Raw genomic sequence first — 24,454 nt, forward strand, 5'->3', positions numbered from 1 at the left:
AAATAAAGAGCAATGATTGGTCACTATTAATCTTGTTTTCCAATTTTCTAGAATTGAATTTCCCTTAGAGTTACGTATTAGAACATAGTTAATTTTTACATTGTGTTTGTATGTTTGATATGGGTTTTCTTGTTCAGAATGTTAAAGAGATTGAATGCTTTGTTCAGATAAGTCATAGGTACATTTTACATATTATCTAGCTATGCTGACTATCCTGAAACTTTGCTGTCTGACCAAAATAAAATACACATCATAAATGAAATCTCATTTGAAAGACTGTGTACTTCATTTTGTCTTGACGAACAAAAAAGGGTACTATAGGGAGTTCCCATCATGGCTCAGAGGTTAACGAACCTGACTGTCATCCATGAGGACGCAGGTTCCATCCTTGGCCACGCTCAATGTATTAAGGATCCAGCGTTGCTGTGAGCTCTGGTATAGGTCACAGACGTGGCTCAGATCCCACGTTGCTATGGCCCTGGCGTAGGTTGGTGGCTACAGCTCTGATTGTGCCCCTAGCGTGGGAACCTCCATATGCCACAGGTGTGGCCCTAAAAAGAGAGAAAGACCAAAAAAAAAAAAAAAGTACTATATTTATATAGCTAAGTTGCAATATGAATGAGGGAAGAATAAAAAGAAATATTAATAAATTCTGCACGTATTTTGTCAATAAGAAAACATTAATATAGAATTAAAATTGTTTCATTTTGAAGATAAAACTCCTTTCTCTTTTAGGCTTACGTGGTATTTGTTTCAACACTTGGAGGAGCATGGCTAGAAAAAAATTTTGCTGCCTTTCTTTCTCATATCTTAAGCCTGGTATCCCAGTCACACCCTAAGGCCACCCAAACTCAGATTGACGCTGTCTGCAGTCGCCGTTGTGTTTCATTTATCCTTCGAGCTACTGTAGGAGGCCTTCTTGGAGAAAAGGCTCAAATTGCCGCTGCCAAAGATATATGCCAGGCTATCTGGAAGTTAAAGAAAGTTGTGGGTATGGATTTACTAAGACAGTTTGTTTTAACAGTGCTAAAAAATTGTCCCCTTGGAAAAGCCGGACTGGTATATTACTATATTAATACAAAAAACACTCTTATAATGCAGGTCCATTGTTTCAGAGAAAAGCAGTCTATATACAGATGAGACATAAATTATGTAACTTGGTAATAACCATTAAATATTGGTACAGATCTTAAAGGCTGGTGGCTAATAGTTCCTCAGAATTCATAATCTTCCTACAGAAGTTAAAATAAATTATCTTTGGAACAATTAGTTCATCTCAGTTCTTGTTCTAAGTCCACCTTGTTTGAGTATAGATAAAATTGGAATTTCCATGAGTTCTCCCTTTCAATGCTGCTTGCTAAAAGTATAGTAAGAGATCTAGGATCAGGTTGCTTGAACTAAATTGGTTGAATTCTCTATGGATGCAAGTGCCTTTTTTTTTTTTTTTTTTTTTAATTTTTCTATTTTTTTTCTCTTTTTAGGGCTACTCCCATGGCATATGGAAGTTCCCAGGCTAAGAATTGGAACCGTAGTTGCCAGCCTATGCCACAGCCACAGCGATGTGGGAATGAAGCTGCTTCTGCAACCTACACCATAGCACACGGCAATGCTGGATCCTTAACCCACTGAGCAAGGCCAGGGATCAGATCTTCATCCTCCTTAATCCTAGTTGGGTTTGTTAACTGCTGAGCCACAAAGGGAACTCCTAGCAAGTCCCCATTTTAGTATTTTGGTTACTGCCTCAAAGGTTTCATGTATATCACTTGGAAGTATTAATTTTTACCTTTATACATTTCTGTTAATACCTATCCCTTATATTTTATTAAGACAATGATACCTTGTTAATTTTTATACTTCTATCAGATGCTGTAATGAGTGACAGTAATTTGGAAACCCGGCTTGGCTCCACAGACATAGCAGCCAGCCAGCATATGCTGGTATGTGCTTTACAAGAACTTGGAAATCTCATATACAGTCTCGGCACCACAGCTGCACCTTTGTTACAGGATTCAAGTGCAGGTATCTGTTGTTTGTGGCTAGTGTGAATAATTTGTTTTTACTTTTACTTTAGACAACTTTTCTCCAAGGAAGGAAAGCTCCGTTATATAGCTCAGTTATTATAGATTCCACTAAGGATGTATTAGAGGTGTTTTATAAAATATATATAATCATGATTATTTAAAATATGATATATATTTGATGTTTTTGCTTTTGTAACTAAAGTTTGTGCTCTAAGTCTCTCTCTGCCCATCACCTCCTTTTTGGGGATTTTAAGATAAGGTGGAAAAACAGGAGTTCCCGTCGTGGTGCAGTGGTTAACGAATCCGACTAGGAACCATGAGGTTGCGGGTTCGGTCCCTGCCCTTGCTCAGTGGGTTAACGATCCGGCGTTGCCGTGAGCTGTGGTGTAGGTTGCAGACGAGGCTCGGATCCCGCGTTGCTGTGGCTCTGGCGTAGGCCGGTGGCTACAGCTCCGATTCAACCCCTAGCCTGGGAACCTCCATATGCCGTGGGAGCGGCCCAAGAAATAGCAACAACAACAACAACAATAAAAAAGACAAAAGACAAAAAAAAAAAAAAAAAAAAAGTGGAAAAACAGACAAAAAGCCAAACTCTTGTCTCTCATTTGCAGTGAAAGTATTAGTTTCTGTATGGTACACATAATTTACTTCCTCTAAGGTCTTTTCAGGCAGTCTCTTCTTGCTTTGAAAGATATTTAATCATTTGGAGAGATAATTCATATACCATAAAGTTCACCCTTTTAAAGTAAACCATTCAGGGGTTTTGATATATTCAGAGTTGTGCAAACACCACCACTATCTAATTCTGGAATGTTTTCATCACCCCACAAAGATGTCCTACACCCCTTCGCAGTCATTTCCCATTTGCCCTCTTCCAAGCCCTGATAATCATTAATCTGTTTTCTGTCCCTGTGGATTTGCCTGTTTTGGGTGAGATTTAATATAAATGGAATCATACAGCATGTGGCCTTTTATGACAGGCTTATTTAATTCCTTTTAAAAATCATTTTTAGTGGCTTTTGTCCTTTGACTGTGATAGACTATTCATGCTGACTGAAGCTTACATTAGATTTGGTTTGTAAGGTATTTAACCGAGGACATGTTATTTAAGTAGCAGTGGATATGAACTCTTACATATTTTGATGAAAGTATATACTGAATTATAGCAAATGTAGACTTTTTTCTTACTGGTAGTGGCACTCCACTGTCTTCAGAGTGGTTTAGTAGCCCACTGGATACCCAGTGAAGCCTTGATTTTGTTCAACATTTGGTTTTCAAATAAGAGCAATATGGTAGATAGAGAGGGTAACTAATAGTAAATAAATGCGCCAGAAAGGATTTAGAAGAAGAGGATGGAGTAAGATGTGATGTTTCTTCTCCTGATGTTTTTGTTATTTATGAATAATTTTTAATTTCAAATTAATGATTTCAAGATAAAGTAAGCAGAACATGACTTAGAAAATAAAATTTTTCCTTTGTGTACTGACTTAAGGCAGTTTACATGATACATATAGATATAGATATATAGATATATGTATTTGTTTTTTTAGGGCCACACCCACAGCATATGGAGGTTCCCAGGCTAGGGGTACAGTTGGAGCTGTAGCCGCCACCCTATGCCAGAGCCACAGCAATGCAGAATCTGAGCCATGTCTGTGACCTACACCACAGCTCACAGCAAGGCCAGATCCTTAACCCACTGAGCATGCCCAGGAATCGAACCCACGTCCTCTTGGATGCTGGTTGGGTTTGTTAACTGCTGATCCAGGACAGGAACTCCTACATGAGCTATATTAATAGAAATAATTCTTGGGTACAAAAGATTATAATTATGTGTCACTTAATTTTTTTATCTTGATTTGGCTATTGATAAAGGTGATATATTTCATATCCATGTAGCTACTTACTTTTTCAACTATTTGATGGCTGAGTTTTATTTGAGTAGCTGAGTCATTGTTTGTTTATTCTGTCCTTCCAGGGATCCTTGACAGTGTCGTTTCAGTTACTCTTCATCCTAGCGTTTCTGTTCGACTAGCAGCCGCATGGTGTCTCCACTGCATTGCTGTGGCACTACCTTCCTACCTGACACCTCTCTTAGACCGTTGCCTTGAAAAGCTTACTATTCTTAGGTCTTCACCTGAAGCAGTTACTGGTTTTAGTTTTGCTGTGGCAGCTCTGCTGGGAGCAGTGAAACATTGTCCTTTGGGAATTCCTCATGGAAAGGGCAAGGTAATGATTTCATTCTTTACATATGAGAGTGACAGTTCAAGTTTTTCCCAAAAACACCTATCTTCCTATGTAGTACCCAGTGAGAACTAGGCAGAACAAATTTCTGACCTATCAGCTATACTACTACTTAAGTGTTAAATATCATCACATAATTATTGTGAAAAATGAAGAGATGGTTAAAAATGTCATATCCACACTTAAACAGTTGCTTTCTGTGCTCTTTGTTAGAAATACCTCCAGTTAGTAATAGATTTTTGTTCTTGAAGGCTTTTTTTCTCCATTTATTCAGCTCTGCCATAAAAGTGCATTTTAAGATTGCATTGTAAAGGACAACTAGAGCTTCAAAGGAAATCTTTAAATTTCATTAAGAAATTTTATAGTTAGTGATATTCTTGGTAATATTATTTTGGACTTAGTTATATATACCTAGTAAGGTGAAATAGATAAATTAATGTTCTTAAGAACCAAAATTTTCCCTATAAACAAGAGCTACAACTGTAGAATCAAGAAAATGGAGAAAGGAGTTCTCACTGTGGTACAGCAGGATCAGCAGTGTCTGTAGTGCCAGGATGTAGGTTTGATCCCTGGCCCAGCACATTGGGTTAAAGGATCTGGCATGGGTTCCACTGAGGCTTGGATCCGAACCCTGGCTTGGGAACTCCGTGTGCTGCAGGGCAGCCAAAAGAGAAAAAAAAAAAAAAGAGTAAAAACCCTATATTATTAAATTTAAGTAGAAACTATCAGTATGAACTTGTAATTTTATTTCACTTTGTCCAGACATGCAAGGAAAACTCATGCCCACATTTTGGCTCTAAATATCATTTCCAGCCAAAAGGGATCAGCAGTCCTTGGAAGAAATGCTAGTTTTAGATCTGGGGCAGTAAAGTATAAGCCTGGAATATCTTGTCATGCCAGACAACAAGGAAATTATCAGAGTGTTCATTTTAAAAGGATATAGGAGATAACTTTAGGCTTTCCCTCTGATCAAAGGTAGGATAATGTGTGCATCCCCCCCCCAAAAAAAAAAAATGACAGTAGTGGATTGAATCAGAATAAATACATAAAACACCATGAGTTCATCATAATGATAATAAATTGCATTGATTCTGAAAAATACGGCTTTTGAATGTAGCACTTTCAAGGAGATAAATGATACAGAACTTAGTAAATAAATAATGTAGATTCAGTGTACAAAGAGTTTTGAAGAGAACTGAAGAAGTTCTGTGTTTTTTCTAATGAAGTATAAAATGCAAAAATAGGCAAAGCATGGTGTGGGAGTTTTGTTTCTTTTTGAATAGGAATTGTAAATTGTCAGAGAATATTGTTTTACAGTGATACCCCTCATAATCATGTACATACAATAATTTTTTAAAAAACAAATTACCATTGTTCCTTTCCTTTTTTATTTTCACTCTGCATCATCAGTAGTAGGTATTACAGTATATCCTCTGCAATTTAGACTTTGCAAAAAAATACACCATTACTTCAAAATTTCTTAAAGTATTTTGAGTATTGCCATTGCCATTGGAATAAGGGGACTGATGGCTTCAAGAGGTGATATTATTCAGTTTGAATTTGTTATTTTAGTTATATTCTAAACTAACCCATCACATCTTGCCAAGCAAAGAGTTGTCATTGCATGTATTTAATTTAATCTAATTTAATGTGCTCAGATCTTATTAATTTAGACAGGATTGGTTTGTTTTGTCCCCACTCTTTTTGAATGCCACCCATTGACTAGAGGCTGTAAGTAGTCCTTAGTGTTGTTTAAAAATATGCTAGCCTTTCTCTTTAGAAAAGATGTGCCAAATCATAATATATTTGCTGCTTTTCTAGAAGTGACTGGTTATAGAGATGTTTTTTCAGACATGTTAGATGCCTCTGGCCTTTGTACTCTCTAAGCATGCATTATCCATAAATGTGAAATGTCTTGTTTTTCCTCTCTTGTTTTAGGACACTTATTTCATAGAATTTTAAAATAGAATGTTTTAATTAATCCCAGTCTACTGTGAAACTCCTTTATTGTGAAACTCTTGACTGCTTTTAACTATGGTTCTATGGTATACTGCCTGTGGAAAGGTTATTATCAGCCTCTCGGATATCAAAGTAGTGTGCAGAAGTTTAAAGGGGGAGATTCCAGAAATGAAACTTTCTCTGGTAATTGTATATCTAAGAAGACGGTTGCTTAAAACTCAATTTAAATTTTATACACCTAAATTTGAGTAGTTGTATAGTATTGTCACATATGCTCTACAAAGAATTATACAGGTTCTTTGTACAACTTAATATACCAGTATTTATCCTCGAAAACTTTACATTTTTTAGTTTCCTCTATGACATTGTCTTATGATACAGTCTACATGGATGGAGATTTTTTTCAAAAGATTATTATTAGCTGCTGTTATTTGTCTAGTAACCTGTAAACTGATATACTTTTTTTTACCTGTTCTTCTATACGTAAATAGATTATTATGACATTAGCAGAGGATTTGCTGTGTTCTGCTGCTCAGAACAGTCGCCTTTCAGCTCAGCGCACACAAGCTGGATGGTTGTTGATTGCTGCACTGATGACGTTAGGTAATAGTCTTATGGAGAGTTTACATAACTACAAACTAGTATGGGTTTTATGAATATAAATATTCTAGTGTATGATTTGATAAGACCAACTTAATATATACCAGAATTTAAGTATCCACATAAACATTTTTCTCCTAGCAGTCACCTTAGAAAGACATGTACTTATTTACTTCATTCCTCAAAACATTTTCAATTCTCCTTATTTGAAATTCTCTTCAAGACCAGCTTATCCCTAAGTGGGATAAGCCAACTTGATCACGTCTGAGACTTCACTCGTAATGACTCTGGCTTCTCCAAAAATCGTTCACATCTATCTTCAGAAAAAAAAAATTTCCACAATATAAGGCAAGAGAACATATGATAGCCCATGAATCCAGTTCTTTAATTGTTCTGAGAATTGATGACACTAATAAGGTAGTTACATTGAAGGGGATAGGGCACATTTAAATTATATTTATTAAAAATAAATTATTTTATGATCGTGACTGTTATATTTACATCCTGTAACTTTAAAACACAACTTTATTACTTTATTAAAGCTATACTTTTTTCTTTTTTCTTTTCATTTTTCTGTTTTTTGGGTTTTTTTGCTTTTTAGGGCTGCACTTGCAGCACATGGAAGTTCCTAGACTAGGGATCGAGTCAGAGCTGCAGCTGCTGGCCTACACCACAGCCACCAGCAATACCAGATCTGAACTGTGTCTGCAACCTACACCTCACTTCACAGCAATGCCAGATCCTTAACCTACTGAGAGAGGCCAGGAATCAAACCCGCATCCTCATGGATACCAGTTAGATTCATTACCGCTGAGCCACAATCGGAACTCCTAAAGCTATGCTTTTAAGCTCTCTTTTTTTATAGTTGTATGATTTATTGCTAAGATACATAGATGGATTTGACCGTAAATCATTTTGCACCTCTGAAGTAATCTGATCTCAAAGGAGCTTAATTAAAATAAGTAATCATAAATAAAGGGTCACTTTAAGAAATGTTTTTAGATAATTAAAAAGATATATCAAACTAGATCAGGGTTCAGCCTATGAGCCAAATCTGGCTTGCTGCCTGTTTTATAGAGCCTGTGAACTAAAAATGGTTTTTATGTTTTTAATGGTTTTTTAAAAAAATTGTGATACATGAAGATTATATGAAAGTCAGTTTTTAATGTGCAGAAATACTTCTTACTAGAGCACAACCACAGTCATTTATTTGTTTACATATAGTCTGTAGCCTTTAGGCACAGCAGTGGCAGAATTGAGTAATTGCAATGGAGACAGTATCACCTTCAAAGCTAAAGGTATTTACTGTCTAGATCTTTATAGAAAGTGTTTGTTGTCCTCTGGCATAAGTCATGAGTTCGCAGTGCAATGGGGATAATGTAGTCAAGCTTTTATTTGCTTCTGGCTAGGTATTTCATGCCTGTGATATTGATATTCATGGTTAATTACAGGGAAAAATAAACTACTAAATAACTGCAATATTTTAATGAACGAAAGCTTTCAGAGGAGGATAATTCCATTGGAAGAAGACAAGAGATCCTTTCTCCTTTATCAAAGAGAGGAGCACATCATATTTTAATGCATATTCATATTTAGCATTCCAAAGAGGATAAAAAAATCAGTGTTTATTTAATTACTATGTTTTCTTGAGCTTTTTAAAAATGCGTTATTCTCTATTATCAGTTTTTAGAATGTGTTATTAGTATCCTGGTAACTTTTAAAGGGAATCAGTGAGACTTTGCTTTTAAATATCGTTTTAAACTCAGAGATTTTTATATATTTATATGTTTCAGTCCATTGCGGTCATTATTTCTTTGCTTCTCAAACTGTCTCATCTTTACTCACTGAGACCCCTTTCTAGTTGATTTTTCTGTCTTTCTAATATGAACCTAGTCTTTAATAACGTCTTCATTTTTGGCACGACAAGATGTCCCAGCTTTTACATCATATCTCTCTGCCCTAGGCTTGCAACCAGTCATTTCTCCAGGTAGCTCCAATTATATTTTGTGGGAAATTGAATTTAAATTTGCTTTATTAATTTTTGCTTGGCAATCTGAACACCTCTTTTTCATTTTCAATATTTCCTTCAGCCATTTACAATTTTCATCATTTTACTATATTCATCATTCAGAACTAATGTAAACTCTATGAGAACAGATTAAGTTCATTCCTGAAATGTGAGCTCCAACATTTTTAAACCTTTTCTGCTCCACTTCCTAGTTTATTTGATGCCAGACACAACCACCTTTGAGTCACTTGTAGATGTCTGTATGTCTTACCTGTCTGTGGGTTGCTCATAAAGTATGTCTGGGTTTTGTTAGATCCAGTATATGCCTGGTGTGAACAAACTCTTGTTTATGCCCTAACTTCGTAATTACTGCAAACTCATTTTTATTAACTTAGTTTATATATGTTTCTGAAATAAGTTATATTGATACCTCTCTAGGAAAGAAATGCTATACTGTTTCCTGTGGAGTTAGTAAGATATATTAAGGGTACAATGGCAAGTGTTTGTGAACATCTTGTCAGCTATGGGTATTCCCAGTGACTCCATACTTAGTTTTTTGTGTCTGACTAAATTTTGCATTCAGATTTTTCTCTGTTACCACAGCCTATTGTATGTAAGTGCCTGTGTGTGCACACATGTGTGCATGCATTGCCTTACTCCAATTTCCTTATTTTATTCCAGTTCTAGGGTGTTTTTAGTACTACTTGATCAAAAACAGTAGTGAGCAAGGAGAGTTGAATTAGGCCTATTTTGCTGTAGGGATTAACCTAGAGCCTCTTCCTATAAAGCAAGGCATGAGAAAAATGAAGAAGTTATTTTTTTTTTTTTTAATGTACGTAAGTGCATGCATTAAAAAAATTGGCTTGCGGTTGCCCTTTTATTTTGCCAGTATGCTCACCTTTTTGTATGCAAATAAAGTGATTTTTGAATGGTAATTGTATAATGTCAGATAGGTAAGTGCTTTTCAAGGAGGGAGCATTATATATAAACTCATATAAGCCTCAGAAACTGTCCAGGGAGGTAAATACTATTTTCCCCCATTTATAAATGAGGAAATAGAGGCACAAAAAGGTTAAATAGTGTTTCCCAGTTCACATGGCTACTAAGTGGATGGAGCCAAGATGTTAACCTAGGAGGTCTCCTTTCAGAGCCCAGTATAGTTTTGTGCGGTGCTTCCATGCTGCTCAAGATAAAGCATGCAGTCAGCACAAAATGGGGATATATGAAGTAGGGAGTACTCACAGGAGAATTTTAAGAAAACCTGAGGATTTTACAGAAAGTTACTTGGGGAAAAAAGCTGTTTTGATACATCTTAGTTCTTTTTTCTTAACTGATAATGCTATGTTCTGTGAAATACAAACAGTTGGCTCTCTATATCCATGGCTTGAGAATCAACAGGTACGGCAGACAAAGTATACTATGCCACTTGATATAAGGGACCAAAGCATCCTTGGGTTTTGATATCTGCAGGAGTCCTAGAATCAATCCCCCATGATACCAAGGGACAACTATAAAAAACTCATTGTATATTACTTTTTTTTCTTTTTGCTTTTTAGGGCCTCATCTGTGGCATATGGAGGTTCCCAGGCTAGGGGTCTAATCAGAGCTGCATCTGCCAGCCTACACCAAAGCCACAGCAACGCAGGATCCTTAACCCACTGAGAAAGGCTGAGGATCGAACCTACAACCTCATGGTTCCTAGTGGGATTCATTTGCACTGCGCCGTGACGGGAACTCCTATATTACCTTTTCTTATTGGGTTTAATTATTTAGTTCACCAATGTTGTTCCTCTGAAATTTTAAAAAAATACATGTGTATATATATCTATATCTATAGGTATACATGTAGATATATATATTCCATTCAGATCTGAATTTTGGCCTGGAACAAGTCGGAATTACTCTCAGGATACAATGTTGTTTGTTACCAATACAGTAGTACCTTGTATTTATGGGGTACATTAGTTTTTCAGGCTACTTTAAAGTGTATCTCATCATTTGGATCTGATAAAACCCTTGGAGACAAGCAGTACAGGTGGTTCTGGCTTCATGTTATGGTTCAAAGAAATTGAAGCTCACAGAGGTCCCGAGAATAGTGGAAGAACTGACACTAGAGCCCATAGTTTTCCTGTTAGTTCCTTGTTTTTCCTCTTTGTACTGCCGTGCCTTTAGATAGTCATTCATCCAATAGTACATTCTTTGGAACCGGAAGGGACAAAGTAATCCAGCAATAGTGGATTAAAATATGTTTGAAGAGGGAAGGGTTTTTAAAGAGTAACCACTTTAGGTTCTTTTACAAGTGACAGTTGAATAAATTACAGGTCCTGCATTTGTCAGTCATCATCTTGCTCGAGTTCTGCTGTTGTGGAAGTGTGTCTTTCCCGTGTCTCCTAAAGACCTGGAGACAGAAAAGAGCCGAGGAGATTCATTTACATGGCAGGTAACCTTGGAAGGACGAGCTGGTGCTCTCTCTGGTAGGTTGAGTTTAGTCTTTTGTCTCCCTTTCCATTGGCTGTTCTGCCCTTTAACTGTACACATATTTTAGATTTTATTTAAGTTTGAGGAGGAAAATCTGCTTCTGGTGATTTTTGTTACTAAACATAATTGATTAGATGATGATTATAACAGAAGTATGATGTAATAAACTAAACTGAGGAGTACTTGTCCTTAGGTTGCATGTTTAATTATGTGCAATACAGTTGAGAAATGTCAAGATCGCTTTGTGTTAAGGAGGCATTCATTGCTCTTTTTAGAAATACTAGGGCTGACTTTAGTTAGCATTGGTTAAACATGGTTTCCATTTAATTTTTTATGTATGAAAGTTGTGCCCTTCTGTAACACATAGACCATTAAAAATAGTATCCACCATGGAAATTTGAACTAAGGAAGTATGGGATCCCTGATAAGACATGGAAGCATTGAAGCATTGATTTTGGTTGTTTATTCATGGCATTTTCACTCTTAAAAAAGAATAACAAATTTAAAAGTAAAAATGAAATGATTAAAGAAGCAAAACCAAAATCCATGCTTCCTTGAAACTAAGTCTAACTTTAAAATATAGTCTAACTTTATTCTACATATGAAATAACTTATAAAAATGTTTGGAGTTCCTGCTCTGGCACAATGGGATTGGCAGCATCTTGGGAGTGCTGGGTCACAGGTTTGACATCCAGCCTGTCACAGTGGGTTAAGGATCCAGCAGTGCCACAGGTGCAGCTTAGATCGTGAATGCAGCTTGGATCTGATGCCTGGCCTAGGAGAGGCCAAAATGAAAAAAAAAAAAAGAAACAAAAAAACAAAAAACTTTTGTAGGGGGATAAGTTTTGGAGTTCTCTTATGGCTCAGTGGATTAAGGATCCAGTGGTGTTACTTCAGCAGCTCGGGTCACTGCTATGGCACAGGTTTCATCCCTGGCCTAAGAACTTCCACATGCCGTGGGTGTGGCAAAACAAAAAAAAAGAAAAAACTTCTTTGGTTCCAGTAACACCTATAGACCCTAACATGCTGACTCAAAAATCAGCCTGGTTCCTCAGAACTAATGTAAAACTGGCAAACTTGAACGTCCAAGCTTCTACTTCTGAGCTCAAGGGCCAACTAAAACCCCAGGAAAGCAGCATTTGTTAACTTCGTTGTTGGTCTCTTAATAGTTCTAGGAAGTTTTGTTTTTGTTTTGTGGCTGTACCTGCGGCATATGAAAGTTCCCAGGCCAGCGACTGAATCTGAGCCGCAGCTGCAACATACGCCACAGCTGTGGCAAGGCTGGAACCTTAACCCACTGTGTTTGGTGGGGAATCAAACTTGTGCCGCTGCAGCTGCCTGAGCAACTACAATCAGATTTTTTTTTTTATTTAAATTTTTTTAATTTTCCCACTGTACAGCAAGGGGATCAGGTTATCCTTACATGTATATATTACAATTACATTTTTTTCCCCCACCCTTTGTTCTGTTGCAACAGGAATATCTAGACAAAGTTCTCAATGCTATTCAGCAGGATCTCCTTGTAAATCTATTCTAAGTTGTGTCTGATAAGTCCAAGCTCCCGATCCCTCCCACTCCCTCCCCCTCCCATCAGGCAGCCACAAGTCTTTTCTCCAAGTCCATGATTTTCTTTTCTGAGGAGATGTACAATCAGATTTTTTAACCCAGTGCACCATAGTGGGAACTTCCTTGTTCTTGGTTTTTTTGTTTATTGTTTTTTTTTTTTTTTTTTTTTTTTTTTTTTTTTTTTTTTTTTTTTTGATTGGAGGTAAAAGACACTAGCTTCCTTTTTATACTAGAATTTCAAGATTTTTGTTTGTTTTATCACATTTCTTTATTCCTCTAATAGAAACGAAAATGCTATACCATAATTGAATGCTTTTTTTCATGGTTCATGACATTCTGCCAAGTAAAATATGTTCTATTTTTCAGCTGTCAAGAGCTTTGTTTCCCACTGTGGTGATCTCCTTACTGAGGAAGTAATTCAGCATCTTCTTCCACCACTTCCTTGCGCTGTGGATTTGTTAACTCAGTAAGGATCTGCTATTTAGATTTGATAAAGATTTTTAATAGCAGTCAGTTACTTTCTGATTAATATCTTATTAAGTACATTAATAAGGCCAAGTTTCTGTGGTTGGTGAATGATTTTTTCATTTGCAGAGGAAGGCAAACATTTAGTTACATGATTCTTTTTTTTTTTTTTAGGCTAGGATCTTGAAAGAAAAATACATATTAAGAGGGAAGGAAAGTTATTTGGTCAATAATGTATCTTCCATATAGTCAGATTTAACCAAGAAATTAAATATTAAGCCTGTTAACCTTTTCAGGTACGCATTTTATTGGTTTTAGTGCTCTTCTATGTTCATTAAGAACCAGCTGCTTGTGAACAATTTCAGTTTTTTGTTATGTTTTTCATATGTTTGACATATATCTATATATATGATACATATATATCATATATATATGATAAAACTGTTTTTTAAATCCAGTGTATGTCATGGTCACTTATAATTTCCCAAATAAAATGTATAGTTTTAGAGAAAGTGTTTTAAAAAATATTTAATGATGTAACATTTTAAATATGCAGAAAAATATAATTAAGATTATGGCTTCTAAAGGACGTTCTGTAGGAGTTCCATCATGGCTCTGTGGTAGTGAACCTGACTAGTATCCATGACAATGCAGGTTCGATCCCTGGCCCTGCTCAGTGGTTAAGGAGCTGGTGTTGCTGTGAGCTGTGGTGTAAGTTGAAGGCGCAGCTTGGACCTGGGGTTGCTGTAGCTGTCGCATAGGCAGCTCCAGTTGGACCCCTAGCCTGGAAACTTCCATATGCTGCAGGTGTAGCCCTAAAAAGGAAAAAAGAAAAGCATAATAATAAGGTGAAAACCTGTTAATTCAGCACAACTAGCTCAGAGGTTAATGAAGGTTTGCTATAAAGGGCCAGAGAGTAAATGTTTTAGGCTTTTTGGCCCAGTCTTTGTTGCACCTACTCAACTTTGTTGCTTAAAATCAGTCATAGCAAATTTGTAAATGAATGAATACAGCTATGTTCCAATAAAACCTCATTTATGAAACTAGGCAGTGTGCCAGATTGAGCTGTGTTGAACTGGAACATTGTGATACTATTCAAGTTACCTGTGTGCTCCTCTCTGATAAAATCCTTTCTTCCCTACTTTAGAGGTACTCACCAGAATTTAAGAGTTGGCCTTCTCTTGCATTTTTATTTTTTTTAATTATTTATTTATTTACTTTTTGCTTTTTTTGAGGGGGGCACTGCACCTGTGACATAAGAAAGTTCCCAGGCTAGGGGTCCAACTGGAGCTATGGCTGCTGGTCTGCTCCACAGCCACAGCAAAGTGGGATCCCAGCCACATCTGTGACCTATACCACAGCTCACTGCAGTGCTGCATTTTTATCCACTGGGTGAGGCCAGGGATTAAACCCACATCCTTCCTCATGGATCCTAGTTGGGTTTATAACCAGTTGAGTATGTATTTCCCTAAACTGTACCTTGTTCAGTTTTGCTTGGTTTTGATCAGGCAGATGGTATCATACTATTTCTGAGAGTTACTTGTTTTACTCAGCGTTATGTTTCTAAACTTCCTCTTTGTGTAAGTTTGTTCATTCTTTTTGGTTGCTGCATAATATTTAATTGTGTGACTATACAATAACTTATTCGTCCTCCTAAAATGAAACATCCAAACTGTTTTCCACAGTTCTTGCATATGTATATCAGTGGTATGTGGGAGTACCCTTCAATCCACTTCTTCACCAACACTTACTCAGACATCAATTCTGGTTAACACAGGAGATGTAAATTGGTGTCATTATGATATATCTGATTCCTAATGATTTCAGTGTCATTCTATATGTTTATTGATCCTATTTCCCCTTCCGTGAAATCTCTATTCTCTATCTCTATTTTTTGGTAAAATATAGTTTTGATTAACAGACTTTTTAAAATAAATATTATTGGAGTGGAGTTCCTGTCGTAGCTCAGCAGAAATGAATCTGACTAGTATCCACGAGGACACGGGTTTGATCCCTGGCCTCACTGAGTGGGGATCAGTGTTGCCGTGAACTGTGGTAGGATTTGGCATTCCTGTGGCTGTGACACAGGCCAGTGGCTACAGCTCTGATTCGACCCCTAGCCTGGGAACCTCCATATGCCGTGGGTACAGCCCTCAAAAGACAAAAATTATTAATAAATATTTCGTTGGAGTATAGTTTACTTAAAAAGTTGTGATACAGAAAAGAAACTCATGGGCTTGGAGAACAGACTTGTGGTTGCCAAGGTTGGGGGGAGGAAGTGAGATAGACTGGGAGTCTGGGGTTAATAGAGGCAAACTATTGGATTTGGAGTGGATAAGCAGTGAGATCCTGCTATATATAGTGCTGAGAACTATATCTATCACTTGTGATGGAACATGATGGAGGATAATGTGAGAAAAAGAATGTATATATGTATGTGTGACTGGGTCACTTTGTGGTACGGTAGAAATTGACAACACTGTTAACCAACTATAATGGAAAATCATTTAAAATTTCAAAAAAATGGACTTCCCGTCGTGGCTCAGTGGTTAACAAATCCGACCAGAAACCATGATGTTGCAGGTTCAATCCCTGGCCTTGCTCAGTGGCTTAAGGCTCTGGCGTTGCCGTGAGCTGTGGTGTAGGTTGCAGACTCGGCTCAGTTTCCACTTTGCTGTGGCTCTGGTGTAGGCCGGCAGCTATAGCTCCGATTCGACCCCTAGCCTGGGAACCTCCATATGCCGCAGAAGCGGCTCTAAAAATGGCAAAAAGACAAAAAAAAAAAATAAATAAATAAATAAAAATAAAAAATAAAATTTCAAAGAAATAAATTTAAAAATAATTATAAAAAGGAAGTTTTAGTTGCAGGTATACAGCAAAGTAAATCAGTTACACCTGTATCCATTCCTTTTCAGATTCTTTTCTCATGTTGGTGACTGCACAGTATTGAGTAGATTACCCTGTGCTATACAGTAGGTCCTTGTTACCTATTTTGTATATAATAGTGTATATGTCTGTCCCAACCCTCTTATTTATCCCGTCCCCTGCTCCAATGTTTCTGCTTTGGTAAACATAAATTTGGTTTCAAAATCTTTGAGTCTGTTTCTGTTTTGTAAGTTCTTTTGTATTTTTTGTTTTGTTTTTGGTTTTGCTTTTTATTTATTTATTTTGTCTTTTGTCATTTTAAGGCCACACTCAGGCCGGAGGTTCCCAGGCTAGGAGTCTAATTGGAGCTGTAGCTGCCGGCCTATGCCACAGCAATGCCAGATCCGAGCCACGTCTGCAACCTACACTACAGCTCATGGCAACACTGGATCTTTAACCCACTGATCGAGGCCAGGGATCAAACCCACATCCTCATGGTTCCTAGTTGGATTCATTTCTGCTGGGCCACGACAGGAACTCCTCCTCTAGTTTTTAATCAAAGTGAAATTAGCCTCATAGAGGTAGGTGGAGTTCCCATTGTGGCTCAGTGGTTAACGAATCCCACTAGGAACCATGAGGTTGCGGGTTCGATCCCTGGCCTCACTCAGTGGGTTAAGGATCTGGCATTGCCGTGAGCTGTGATGTAGGTCGCAGATGCGGCTCCAATCCTGTGTTGTTTTGGCCCTGGCATAGGCCAGTGGCTACAGCTCCTATTAGACCCCTAACCTGGGAATCTCCATATGCTTTGGGAACGGCCCTAGAAAAGGCAAAAAAAGAGGTAGGTGAATGTTTCATCAAGTTCTGTGGAGGAGCTTTTGTGAAATTGGAATGATATGTCACTTGAAACTACCTGTCTGTAAAACAGCCTGGACCTGTTTTCTTTGTGGGGATTTTTTTTGTTTTCTTAAAGTACATATTTCATTTCCTTAATTACTTAAACTATTTGAGGTCCGGTTTGGTTGCTTGGTTTTCCAGGAATTTTTCCATTTTTCCAGGAATTTTCCCATTGCATCTTCATCTTAATTTTTTTTTTTTTTTAGAGCCAAACTTGTGGCATATGGAGGGTGGTCCAGGCTAGGGGTCGAATCAGAGCTACAGCTGCTGGCCTGTGCCACAGCCACAGCAACACCAGATCCAAGCCACATCTGTGACCTACACCACAGTTTACAGCGGTGCTGGATCCTTAACCCACTGAGCAAGGCTAGGGATCAAACCCACAAGGTTCCTAGTCAGATTCGTTTCTGCTGTGCCACAACAGGAACTCCCATCTTAAAAATTTTGGTATGAAATTTTTCTTAGTATTCTCTTATCTTCTTTAGTTTAATCTTTTTGGCCATGCCTGCAGCATTTGGAAGTTCCCATGTCAGAGATCAAACCTGTGCCACAGCAGTGACCAGAGTCACTGCAATGACAACACCAGATAATTAACCTGCAGGGCCGCAAGAAACTCTCATCTTCTTAATCTTTGCTATATCTATAATGTCCCTTCATCCATTCCTGATAAGCTTTCATTATGCCTTCTACTTTGTTTTTCCTGATTCATCTCATGAGAGGTTTGTTTGTTTATTTATTTATTTATTTGCTTTTTAGGGCCATATCCACGGCAAATGGAGGTTCCCAGGCTAGGGGTCGAATCAGCTACAGCTGCCAACCTATACCACAGACACAGCAATGCCAGATCCGAGCCATGTCTGCAACCTACACCACAGCTCATGGCAACGCCAGATCCTTAACCCACTGAGCAAGGCCAGGGATCAAATCCACAACCTCATGGTTCCTAGTTGGGTTTGTTTCCGCTAAGCCATGACAGGAGCTCCTCATGAGAGTTTTATTGTATTAATCTGTATAAAGAATAACTTTGCTTATGTTGAACTTGTTTTCTGTTTCATTAATGTGTACTTGTTATTACTCCTGTTTTCTTAAATACTTTCTTCTTTTTCTAACAACTTAATTCGAATGCTTAGCTCATTTAATTTCTCTTAAGTTCTTTTAATATAAGCTCAGGTCATAAATTTCCATATAAGGGTCCAGTTGCTGAATCCAAAAGTATTGAAATGTATTATTTCCATTTTTTTCAGTTTTATGTATTTTTTAATTTGATTATAAGTTCTTTTAAGTTGATTAGAAATATGTTTTTAAATTTCTAACCATATGAAACAGTTTTTAGCTATGGCTTTGCTACTGATTGTTAATACAATTGCATTGTACTTAGTGAATGTGATCTGTATGTTACCTATCCTTTTAAATTTGAGATTTGCTCTGTGACAGATGTGGGTTTTTTAGCTACATTGCTCCATCTGTTTTCAGTGATATTTTAGCCGTTTAACCTGTCAATAATTGAGAGTGGTGTGTTAAACTCCTCCATGGTTATGCTGGGTTTATCAGTTTTTCTCCAGTTTTGTTTTTCTTTTTTCATATTTTGAAAAGCAATTGTATCTTCCCAATGGCCTGAATCTTTTATTGTTATTTAATAACTCTCTTTGTCCTTAATAATACTTTCTGATTAAAGTTTAATGTTTATGGTATTATATATGTGCTATTCCTTTTTCCTTGTCATTGTGTTTTTAGATGTATCTCATAAACTGCATGTAATTGGAGTTTTAAAAATTGGAATCTCACAATTTCTGCTTTAAACTGACAGTTTGTGAATTTCTTTATCCAGCATGGTATATGTTTTGTTGGATTCTTTTTGTGTGTGTGTGTGTGTCTTTTTTGCCATTTCTTTTGCCATTTCTTGGCATATGGAGGTTTCCATGCTAGGGGTCAAATTGGAGCTATAGCTGCAGCAACTTGGGATCCGAGCCCCTTCTGCGACCTACACCACAACTCACGGCAACCCTAGATCCTTAACCCACTGAGCAAGGCCAGGGATCGAACCCGCAACCTCATGGTTCCTAGTCGGATTCGTTAACCACTGAGCCACGACGGAAACTCCCGTTGGATTCTTGCATTTTAGTTGTCCAGGAAAAGTGGCTGTTAATTTGTTCAGATATTGGCTTTTTTCCATTCTTGTTAAACTTTTCTTCTGGGGCTGTGATTAGACAAATCTTGAGTGTTTTCATTTTATCCTCCATGTCTCTTAATCTTTTCCTAATTTTTTTCCTTTCCTTTTTACTCCTTCTTTGGTGATTTCTTCTGCAGTCTCTTCCAATTCACAAATTCTTTGTTCAGCCGAGTTTAATTCAATATGCCTTTGCCTCTGCCAGTACCTGAGACCATTTAAACTACCTTCAGGAGATCCCGTTTATCAACCCTACCTTGCCATGGGTGCAAGCTCAGTTGCAGATTCTTGTGTTAGTATTGGTATTGATAGTCCCTTTCTGATTTTAACTCATGTTCTCTTTTATTCTCTTTCTGTTTGTTTGTTTGAAGGTTGGGGGTTGGACTTGGAAAAGTCCCTTTCTTCAAACCTAGCAAAGCAAATTATCTTTTATCCAGGATCTAAATGTATTTATAGCAGGAAGGCCCTTTGGAGACTCTAATCTGCCCTCCTTATAGAAGCAGAAACCCTGGGAATGCTTTCTTAAATTCTTATTTTGTTGTGTTCGTCTCATTTTCTTTAGACATACAAACAGCTCTCTGAACTAAATGCTATTGTATTTAAACCAAATGAATGTGGTAGGATTTTTTTTTTTTTTTTTTTTTTGCCACACCTGCGGCATATGGAACTTCCCAGGCAGGAATTGAGTCTGAGCCACAGCTGCAACCTATGCCAAGCAGCAGCATTGCCAGATCCTTAATCCACTGCAGCAGCCTGGGGATTGAATCCATACCGCAGCAGCAACCCAAGCCACCAGTGCCGGATCCTTAAGCCACTGTGCCACAGCAGGAACTCCTCAGGATTTTTTTAAAAATACAGCTTGTGATTTCTTAACGTCTTGCCAGTATGATTTAAATCGTTTTCATACTGTAAATCACTCATCTTATTTTAGAGAAATATTTTGAATATAATGGATTTATTCTTAAATTCTATAACTAAAAAGTTCTATCCAGCTGTTTTAAATGTTTTTTAAGCTGAATGATATAAAATGGAACTTTTTTTAATAAAATGGCATGTCAAAGATATCTGTCTTTTCTTCTAGAAACTAAAAATAGTGAGCACTGTTTTTCTAGAAAAATGAATGAACCTTTCTAGAATTTCTCAGAGTACCTAGAAACCTCATGCCATTACAGTTTAGTGGATTTATACCAATGGCACAAGAAAAATAATCCCGTTTTATTTCTTTATTGCTAAAGGAGATGAAAATTTTACTCCAGTTGATAACATGGTACCTTGGCAAAAATTAGAAATACTTTGGAGTTTCCTGGTGGCTTAATGAGTTAAGGATCTGGTGTTGTCACTGCTGTGGCTCAGGTCATTGCTGTGGTGTGGGTTAGATCCCTAGCCCAGGAACTTGTTATGCCATGAGCATGGCCAAAAAAATTAAATGTTACAAAAAAGCGTAGAAATCCTTTAATAGATGAGTGAACACAGTAAAATGATGTCTTAATATGCCAGTAATGAGAATAAGATGAAGAATAACGAAAGTGAAAGAAGAGTGAAGAGAGAAGGTAATGAGAGTTTTTATGTCTGGAATTTTAGTGGAACATTGTCTTAGCCTGTGCTTTATTAAAAGCTTGTGTTTTATGATTTTGTATATATTGATGATTCATTTTTATTTGGTGATAGCATTCTGGATCAACTTCTTAACAAACCCTTGGATTTTTCTCTAGGCATTTGTGTCTCCTGTTTGCTTGTTTCTTTAGCTATTTCTTTTCTACATAACAGGCTTTAGTTTTCACAAATGCAATGTTGTAAATTTTGGAGTTTAGTAAGAGTTTCAGCTTCTGGACACAATACTTAACATCCTTAGGAATTTAAGTTGAATATATGGTTTTGTTCTATGAAGTGTGACAGAAAACATAGAATGGTTTTCATGTGTGATACTTGTAACTCCTTTTTTAACTTAAAGTCACACAATAAATTAATAAAAGCCCTAATGTTCACTAATTATATAGAGCTACTTTATATGTCAACATGTTCAATATTTGTACATTGTTACATAACTTACTTAAGGTACTCTTTTTCTTTTACTTTAAGGCTTTCTTCAATACTAAAAACATATGGAAGTTCGTTGAAAACACCATCAGTAGTTTATAGACAGAGGCTTTATGAATTGTTGATTTTATTACCGCCTGAAACCTATGAAGGTACGTGCCTCACACAAAGATGTTCTACTATTTGTGGCTAGTACAGTGCCTGGAAAGTAAAACAAATCAATTATATGACAGTTATCTGGTGCTTTGTTTCTAAGTTTAGGGAGTTTAGTCTTAACTCAGTTATTCACCATTTTATAGTAAATAAAAGACATTTAAAAAAAGCCCTACTTCTTCATGTCTTACTGTCTTCCCTTTTCTGGGGAAAAATCCCTCGTTTCACTGTGTGGGAGAGAATGAGTCACAATGATTGGTCTTGATTCTACTCCATGGTTTTCTACAAAATATATAATGCAAAGGCAAATCTATTAGAAATTTAGCCATTGCCAGTTTCCTTCTAGAGTGATTATCTGTTGCATACGTTCTGTTCCACTGTTCCATTCTTTTTTTGTTTTGTTTTTTTACGGCCACACCTGCAGCATATGGAGGGTCCAAGGCTAGGGGTCCAATTGGAGCTCCAGCTGCCAGCCTACACCACAGCCACAGCAACACAGGATCCGAGCTGTGTCTACAACCTACACCACAGCTCACATCAGTGCTGGGTCCCTGATCCACTGAGTGAGGCCAGGAATTGAACCCACATCCTCATGGATACTAGTTGGATTCATTTCAGCTGTGCCATAATGGGAACTCCTACTATTCCATTCTTAACTCTGCCCAGATTGAAGTTTAATACTCAACTGACCAGGGTCTAATTGATTTTAAAGGTTTTACTTTTATTAGGCTGAAATATGATTTTGAAATACTGCTGTTGGTAAAATAAACTTGCCCTCTTTTTACAATTAGTACTAAAACCTTTCTTATAAATTTAAAATACAGTTTCAAGAAAATATATTGCTACCACTAATGAATAACTTAAAATACTTGTTTTAAGAGGTGAAAGTTGAAAATGGTCTCTAGTAGGAATGTCTATTTTTTTTAGTCTTTATAATTTTCAACCAGCCATATTAAGTTAATCATTACCTCAAATCTAACTTGGCGTTTATCACTATGTGAGTGGTATTTTCCCCACCACCTCTCTTCCTGGTTCACAAATGTACCTAGTAAAATGTTTGATATAAAATAAGCATTTTGTATTTGCTTCACGGGAAAAAAATGGATATATTGTCATTTCTTGGAAACTATATCAAAATAATCATTTTTGTATGCCAGGCACTGTGCTAGAAATTGTATATTATCATTTCATTATTTTAGGATAATGAAATGAGCTAGTTATGTTTTCCTCATTTGATAGAAGCTCAGAGAGGTTACAAAAACTAACCCAAGTTTATGTATCCAATAAATAGTGGAATCAAAATTAAAGCATAAATCTGCTGTTAGTTGCTAAAATGAGATAAAAAAGTAAGCTTACAAGGCATAGTAAGAAATTGCAGGAGTTCCTATTGTGGCTCAGTGGTAACGAACCTGATTAGTATTCATGAGGACATAGGTTCAATCCCTAGCCTTGTTATGGGTCCAGTATTTGCCGTGAGCTGTGGTGTACGTCACAGACATGGCTCAAATCTGGCATTTCTATGGCTGTGGTGTAGGCTGGCAGCTGCAGCTCTGATTGGACCCCTAGCCTGGGAACTTCCATATGCCACTGGTGTGGCCCTAAAAAGACAACAACAACAACAAAAAAATAGAAATTATATATCTTACATGAGACATACTTAAGAATTTAGGAGTTCCTGTTGTTGCTCAGAGGAAACAAGTCTGACTAGAATCCATGAGGATGCAAGTTTAATCCATGGCCTCACTCACTGGGTTAAGGATCTGGCGTTGCCATGAGCTGTGGGGTAGGTCGCTGGCACTGCTTGAATCTGGCTTTGCTGAGGCTGTGGTGTAGGCCAGCAGCTGTAGCTCCATTTTGACCCCTAGCCTGAGAACCTGTATATGCCTTGGATACAGCCCTAAAATGACCAAAAAAAAAAAAAAAGAATTTAAATAACTTTTCATTATGGTTGTCCAGCATATGCAGATTTTTGTCATAATAGTTGCTTAATTTTCTGAAGTTTATGGAGTAAAAAAATGGGTTATTTGTTTTAATTTCCTATTTTAGTTTTGTTATGGATCTCCTTTCAAGTATTTCAATTTTCTCTACTGAAAATTGCTCCTCATTAGCATCAAAAAGTCAATGATGTATTTCTACAACACAAGCACATTTGCATTTTAAAGTTGAATCATGTTTAAGTACTTTGTTCATGGACAGTTAGGCCAGAAGTCACTTTAAATGAGAAATAGAGATTCACCACTATTTTCACACCTAGGTACCAAACTTACCTTGCATATTGTGCTACCAACAAAATTATTTTTCTGAGTATCATATACTGGTAATTAAACTAAAAGACATTCCCTCAGGCAACTCTCATTTGCTTCATTAAGCTTTTATTGGTCTGTCTGCCCTCCCCAATTGCTGTATGTAATATCTCCTTTTCTAAATTTAGGAGTCCATCTATTTTCATACTTTATGAAATGTGGTACTTCCTACCTTCATTCTGTTGTTGATGTGTGTATTTGCGCCCTGTATTTTACATCTCCTTGAAGGGAGGATTGTATAATAACATTTGTATGTATTTTATTAAACACTATCTTAAACACTGTTTGAATGAATGAATGATTGAACATGGTGGTTAAAAGCTCAGGTTCTGAAACCTGGACTGCCTGTGTTTCAATCTCACTTTGCCCATGTGATTGCTGTATGGCCTTGGGCAATTAACAAATTCTGTTTCTGTTTCCTCACTTATAAAATAACAGTAATAACTGGACCTCATGAGGTGGTTATGAAAACTACAAGTAAAGCTTTTAGAACATTTACTGGTACATAGTACATTCTCAATGAATATTTGCTTTTACTATTCTTAACTGCTACTGAGCTACAAAAAATAATAGCAGGTGAGCCCTTCCTGATTGATCCTGTCACTTATAGTAAGTAGACTCACTCAAGTCTTCATTTCATCCTGATGCTGTTTCTCAAACACAAAAGTGAATGTTTCTCCAAGATGATTTTTAT

At 37.0% G+C, this 24,454-nt stretch overlaps 1 protein-coding gene across 37 annotated transcripts in view; it reads left to right on the plus strand.

Annotated features, from left to right (window-relative positions):
- Positions 1-24,454, plus strand: part of HEATR5A (HEAT repeat containing 5A) — a 115,762-nt gene that overhangs the window by 35,083 nt on the left and 56,225 nt on the right. For 25 of the 37 annotated variants that reach the window (XR_014810656.1, XR_014810657.1, XR_014810655.1 and 22 more), the window contains 7 exons: positions 736-991; positions 1,864-2,019; positions 4,000-4,250; positions 6,716-6,827; positions 11,154-11,306; positions 13,243-13,342; positions 21,347-21,456. Coding sequence is in view for 28 of the 37 variants with exons in the window: in XM_084968960.1 (XP_084825086.1) it covers positions 736-991; positions 1,864-2,019; positions 4,000-4,250; positions 6,716-6,827; positions 11,154-11,306; positions 13,243-13,342; positions 21,347-21,456 (1,138 nt within the window). In the remaining 9 variants the exon portion in view is untranslated. Of the gene's footprint in view, positions 1-735; positions 992-1,863; positions 2,020-3,999; positions 4,251-6,715; positions 6,828-11,153; positions 11,307-13,242; positions 13,343-13,548; positions 13,638-21,346; positions 21,457-24,454 lie in introns of those variants that run through there. The other 12 variants (XM_084968974.1, XM_084968976.1, XM_084968978.1 and 9 more) reach the window with 7 other exon arrangements.

This window comes from Sus scrofa, chromosome 7 (assembly GCF_054392235.1).
Source record: "Sus scrofa isolate SSC_HxYL_T2T_F1_AM1 chromosome 7, Sscrofa_HxYL_maternal_Yorkshire_Landrace_v2.0, whole genome shotgun sequence".
Taxonomy (NCBI): Eukaryota; Metazoa; Chordata; class Mammalia; order Artiodactyla; family Suidae; genus Sus; species Sus scrofa.